The 6,114-nt window shown below is 46.3% G+C and overlaps 1 protein-coding gene across 1 annotated transcript; it reads left to right on the top strand.

Annotated features, from left to right (window-relative positions):
• The first annotated feature begins 1,559 nt into the window (after window positions 1–1,559).
• LOC144484320 (uncharacterized) lies at window positions 1,560–4,143 on the top strand. The gene has a single exon (XM_078202864.1). The coding sequence runs from the start codon at window positions 1,670–1,672 to the stop codon at window positions 2,339–2,341; it is 672 nt and encodes a 223-aa protein (XP_078058990.1). The 5' UTR covers window positions 1,560–1,669; the 3' UTR covers window positions 2,342–4,143.
• Window positions 4,144–6,114: the final 1,971 nt, after the last annotated feature.

Here is a 6,114-nt window from a genome sequence, read left to right on the forward strand (position 1 = left end):
GCGCATTGCCAGTTGCTGTTATCTATTCCTCAATTTGAGGATGATGTCTACTCAGCGTTGAGAGCTTCTGCCACGGGTCTTCATGAGATTGAACTGAAGCGGAGATCTTTGGACATATTGGGCAGGACCTCCAAATAGCACGGTAGCACAGTGGTTACCACTGCTGCTTTACAGCGCCAGGGACCCGGGTTCAATTCCCAGCTTGGGTCAATGTCTGTGTGGAGATTGCACATTCTCCCCGCATCTCCATGGGTTTCCCCTGGGTGCTCCAGTTTCCTCCCACATTCTGAAAGAAGTGCTGGTTAGGGTGCATTGACCTGAACAGGTGTCAGAGTGTGGCGACTAGGGGAATTTCACAGTACCTTCATTGCAGTGTTAATCTAAGCCTTGCTTGTGACTAATAGATAAGCATTAAAATTTAAAATAATTAGTGGGATCTGGAGAGCAGAATTTGCTTCCTTTCCTTGTTATGTTGCCACTTTGCCTGATCAATTAAACATCTGGCTCTGTGCAAAAACCAGGGTCAGACTACCCGAGGCAGAGGGTTGATGCAGTTTGATGGACAAGTTGTCTCCATTCTGAACAATGGGGAACAAGCCCCTCCCACTCATTGACACTTTTGCCCCCTACAAAGATGGCGGAACGCATGAGCCCTGCTGCTCATTGCCTCCAATAAAGATGGCAGCCGTTAACCCGAGCCGAACAATGGACTTTACGGCCCCGCTCGGCGCGAAACATAAAATCCTTTTTTGGGGATGGGCCTGAACAACATGTTTACAAAAACTCTTCACCCACCCGCCAGATCCACCGTCCCCGCGTCCCGCAATTTTCCTTGTACCGTTTGTGGATTCGAATAAAAACCGTCTGTCTGTCGCCATTACTGCGCTACTGCGCATGCTTAAGATCCCACCCCCTCATTCACTCCGATTGGTTGGAGGACCAGCCGCTCCTGCTCGGTCCTCCAGGCCCGCCCCCTTTTCCTATTGGTCCAGAGCTGCCGCCAACCAGTCCCTGGGCATTGTGACGTGGGGCATGCGCAGTGCGGCTCATGTCCAGGGACTGGCGCTTGTTTGTCTGATCTTCAGGCGGGAAGGAGGCGGATAAGCGGAGGCAGCGTTAGGGGCAGTGGGTGGGAGGGGAGGCTCCACACACCCAGTGGAGGCTTCAACACCCCCAATAAGGAACTAGCGGCACCGCCTCAACACCCAACACAACGGCAGCTGCAGCGCTTCCTCCCGGGGACAGGCCCCAGTGGACAAATGTGGCTTCAGGAAGGAAATGCAGCAATGGGTTTGTTAATGAGAATCATCTTTAACTCACTTTACTGACCCTGGAGCAGGAGGAGAGAATGGGGGGAATTTCTATCCTGCACTCACACTGATGGATTTGTTTTTTTGTGGGTTCTCTCTCATTCCCTTTTTCCTGTTTTAAATCAAGTTCACAGGTTTTCAAAAAAGGAGGATTTGCAGCTGGGAAACTGAAACCTAATATCACATCAGAATCTGATGGAGCCGGCACCAATTTATCAGAACCTGAATGTCATTGTATTTTGAACATGGAAGAAAAATGCACTGTTCACAGTTGAGAGACACTGTACGCACGTTGTGTGTGTGGACAAGACTTCAATCACTCATCGGGCCTTTTGGACTGTTATTGCAGTCACAAACGGATGATGGCATGGAAATGTGGGGACTGTGGGAAGGGATTTGATTTTCCATCACAGCTGGAAACTCATCGGCGCAGCCACACTGGGGAGAAGCCATTCACCTGCTCCTGGTGTGGGAAGGGATTCGCTACCTCATCCCAGCTGCTGAAACACCAACGAATTCACACTGGAGAGAGGCCATTCACCTGCTCTGTGTGTGGGAAGGGATTCAATCAGTCATCCAACCTAGCAATACACCAGCGAATTCACACTGAGGAGAGGCCATTCACCTGCTCTGTGTGTGGGAAGGGATTCAATCAATCATCCAAACTAGCATTACACCAGCGAATTCACACTGGGGAGAAGCCGTTCACCTGCTCTCAGTGTGGGAAGGGATTCACTCACTCAGCCAATCTGCTGAAACACCAACGAGTTCACACTGGGGAGAGGCCATTCACCTGCTCCCAGTGTGGGAAGGGATTTACTCACTCATCTCACCTTCGGAAACACCAGCGGATTCACACTGGGGAGAGGCCGTTCACCTGCTCTGTGTGTGGGAAAGGATTCAAGCAGTCATCCACGCTGATACATCACGAACGGGTTCATACTGGGGAAAGGCCGTTCACTTGTTCCCAGTGTGGGAAGGGATTCATTACCTCATCCAGGCTGCTGAGACACCAGCGAATTCACAAGTAACTATTGTGATTGGATTTTGCTGTCATCCATATTCAGACTGAACCATGTTCATTTGGATCTTTTTCTGCAGAATTGAAAAATAGCTCCAGCTCTGTTAATAGGTGTTAACATAATTGGTCTTAGAAGAGGTGGATTAGGGGTCAGGAAACTCACACAAAACATCAGATTAGGATTGGATGGAGTCGCACAATTGATCATAACCAGAAAAGCAGAGAATTTTGAACATGAAAGGACACCACTGTTCACAATCACAATCGAGAGGGGCGGCGATGGCCTCATGGTATTGTCGCTAGACTATTAATCCAGAAACTCAGCTAATGTTCTGGGGACCTGGGTTCAAATCCAAGGCAGATGGTGGAATTTGAATTCAATTAGAAAAATCTGGAACTATGAATCTACTGATGACCTTGAAACCATTGCTGATTGTTGAAAAAGTTGTCGGGGAGATTTCCTTCTGTAATGTCCTGGTCTGGCCTACATGTGACTCCAGGTCCGCAGCAATGTGGTTGACTCTCAACTGCCCTCGGGCTACTAGGGATAGGCGATAAATGCTGGCCAGCCAACGACACCCATATCCCATGAATGAATAAAAAAAGTTACATTGGGGAGAAACCATGGAAATGTGGAGACTGAGTGTAGTGGGGCTAAATTAGGCTAATAGCAAACAATGTTTGAGAACTTTAACACAATACTGACTTAAGAGTGAATGATCTTAAAGCACTGACGAGAGCTGTCATTATAAAAGACAGCTCTAACTGAATAACAAGTATTCCTCATTTAAAACATGTGTTTTGAATTATAAAATGGATGCAGTTTGCTTTTAGAATACGTTTTGTGAAACTTCAGCCAACGGCAAGATACAGCAGAGTTTGATGGGATGAGTTAGACGGAGCCTGCATTCTGTAGGACAATGGTTTTACTGAGTGCAGCCAGTCAAAGTCTCTCTCTCTCTCGCGCACTCACAGTCTCTCTCTCTCTCTCGCGCACTCACAGTCTCTCTCTCTCTCGTGCACTCACAGTCTCTCTCTCTCTCTCGCGCACTCACAGTCTCTCTCTCTCTCGCGCACTCACAGTCTCTCAGCCACATCTGTGAGTAAAACACTTTCTTTTCTCCCCCTTTCCATTTCTTTTCTCATTCTGGGGGAAATTGGGGACTTGCAGCAACTGAAGGGAAAGGAAGTGAATCCAGGGAGGCTGCAGACTCTGGAAAGGTTGGCCCAGGTCTCTCTCTCTCTCTTAAAGACATTGACATCCTTTGCTCCCTCAGCTTGACACATTTATTTGTCTGGTTAAAAGGATGGTCTGTTTCCTAATGTTCATGATTAAAGGGTTGGTTTCCCCAGGAAATGGCTGACATTGAAGGGGACAAAGTAATAAGGTATGACAGGTATGTGTATTTTTGGTGTAAATTTATGATTCTTTGTGGGACACTAATTTTATGTAGCACAGAGTTATGTCTAGTTTTGCTTTTAGGTACCTATTAGATATATTATTTATGGTTCTGTGATAAATTTCATTTATTGTGATTTCAAGTTTGTAATATAGCACTGTCGTGACATACTTTTCCAGTCATTGATCCATTACAGCACAGAATATGTCCATTCGAGTCCGTGCTGACCCTCTGTAGAGCAATCCAGTCAGTCCCATTCTCCCGCTGTTCCCCTGTATCTCACAAGATTATTTCCTCCAATTGTCCAGCCAGTTCAGTTGAAATCTTGGATCATCTCTAATTCCACCTTCCTCATAAGCAGTGAGTTTGTGTTTGTGAACACTCCGTACCTTAATAAAGTTATTAATGAAATGGTCGTAAATATTTTTTGATTTGATTTTGTTTATTATTGTCACGTATTAGTATACAGTGAGAAGTATTGTTTCTTGCGCGCTATACAGACAAAGCATACCATTTATAGAGAAGGAAATGAGAGAGTGTAGTGTTACAGTCGTAGCTAGGGTTGAGAGAAAGGTCAACTTAATGCAAGGCTGGTCCATTCAAAAGTCTAATGACAGCAGGGAAGAAGCTGTTCTTGAGTCAGTTGGTACGTGACCTCACATTTTTGTAACTTTTTCCCGACGGAAGTAGGTGGAAGAGAGAATGTCCGGGATGCGTGGGGTCTTTAATTATGGTGGCTGCTTTGCTGAGGCGGCGGGAAGTGTAGACAGAGTTAATGGATGGGAGACTGGGTTGCGTGATGGATTGGGCTACATTCCCGACCTCTCTGATCAAGTCCTCTCTGACAATCTCTGATCAAGTAATGCAGCAGTGTTGATTAAACACATGTTTTCCTCCAGAATCTGTACCTATGTTTTGCATTTAGTCTAGCCGTCTGCATCAAAGTTTTTAGTTCTCCAGGTCAGGAAGCAGTGAGCATGGGTCTGTCAGTCAGAATCAATCAGCACCTTCACAAGAATTGGGAGGGTATATATGAGGTACAGCAGTTTAAGAGTAGAGATAATGTATGAGATTGAGATTTACAGCTTTTGGTGAACAAGTCCAGAAAGAATGTGCAACTAAAAATGAAATTGTGAATTCTGAATTTTGTTCCCGTACTGACAGGGATGACTTTTGTAAATTCCTTTTACAGGTTTTGAGAAGGAGAAGATTTGCAGACAGAAATCTCAAAACCAAACGTCACGTCAAGACCTGACACATTCACTCAATTCAAAGGGACCTGAATATCATTGGTCTTTCAGTCTAGAATTGAATTGAAGTATGTACAGATGGAGGGCATTGATTGGATCATTATATGAGTGTGTATGAAGAAAGCGTGTATAAAGAAATGGTGTTCTGTCTGCTTCAGAAGGTTCTAATGATGTGGAGATGCCGGCGTTGGACTGGGGTAAACACAGTAAGAAGTTTAACAACACCAGGTTAAAGTCCAACAGGTTTATTGGGTAGCAAAAGCCACACAAGCTTTCGGAGCTCCAAGCCCCTTCTTCAGGTGAGTCACCGCAGTCACACCAGGAAGAGGCTGTTCACCTGCGCTGAGTGTGGGGAGGGATTCACACGGTCATCTCATTTGCTGACACACCAGCAAGTTCACACTGGGGAGGGGCCATTCACCTGATCCGTGTGTGGGAAGGGATTCACTCAGTCATCCAACCTGCTGACACACCAGTGAATTCACAACAGGGAGATGCCATTCACCTGCTCCTTGGGAAAGATTCACTGAGTCATCCAGTCAGCTGAAATACCAATGTGGTCACACTGGTGAGAGGCCACTGACCTGCTCTGAGTGTGGGAAGGAATCCGCTCAGTTATCCAACTTGCTGATGCACCAATGTATTCATACTGGAGAGAGACCATTAATGTGTTGTGTGTGTGAGAAGAGATTCATTGATTCATCCAATCTGCTGTGACACCAGCAAGTCCACATTGAGGAGAGGCCATTCCCCTGCTTTGAGTTCAGGGAAAGTTTAAATCAGTCATCCAACTTGCTGACACACCAGCAAGTTCACACCGATTAGAGACCTTTTCTTTTTAATCATAGAATCCCTACATTGCAGAAGGAGGTCACTTGGCCCATCGAGTCTGCACCGACCACAATGCCACCCAGGCTCCACTCCCATAACCCTACATATTTACCCTGCTAATCTCCTGACACAAAAGGGCAATTTAGCATGGCCAATCAACCGAACCCGCACATCTTTGGAATGTGGGAGGAAACCAGAGCACCCAGAATAAACCCACGCAAACAAAGAACAGTACAGCACAGGAAACAGGCCCTTCGGCCCTCCAAGCCTGTGCCGCTCCTTGGTCCAACTAGACCAATCGT

Source organism: Mustelus asterias, unplaced genomic scaffold (genome assembly GCF_964213995.1).
Source record: "Mustelus asterias unplaced genomic scaffold, sMusAst1.hap1.1 HAP1_SCAFFOLD_100, whole genome shotgun sequence".
In the NCBI taxonomy this organism is placed as follows: Eukaryota; Metazoa; Chordata; class Chondrichthyes; order Carcharhiniformes; family Triakidae; genus Mustelus; species Mustelus asterias.

Bases quoted from the DNA above. Each gene is read 5' to 3' on its own strand.
- LOC144484320 (XM_078202864.1), top strand. From the start codon at position 1,670: ATGATGGCATGGAAATGTGGGGACTGTGGGAAGGGATTTGATTTTCCA.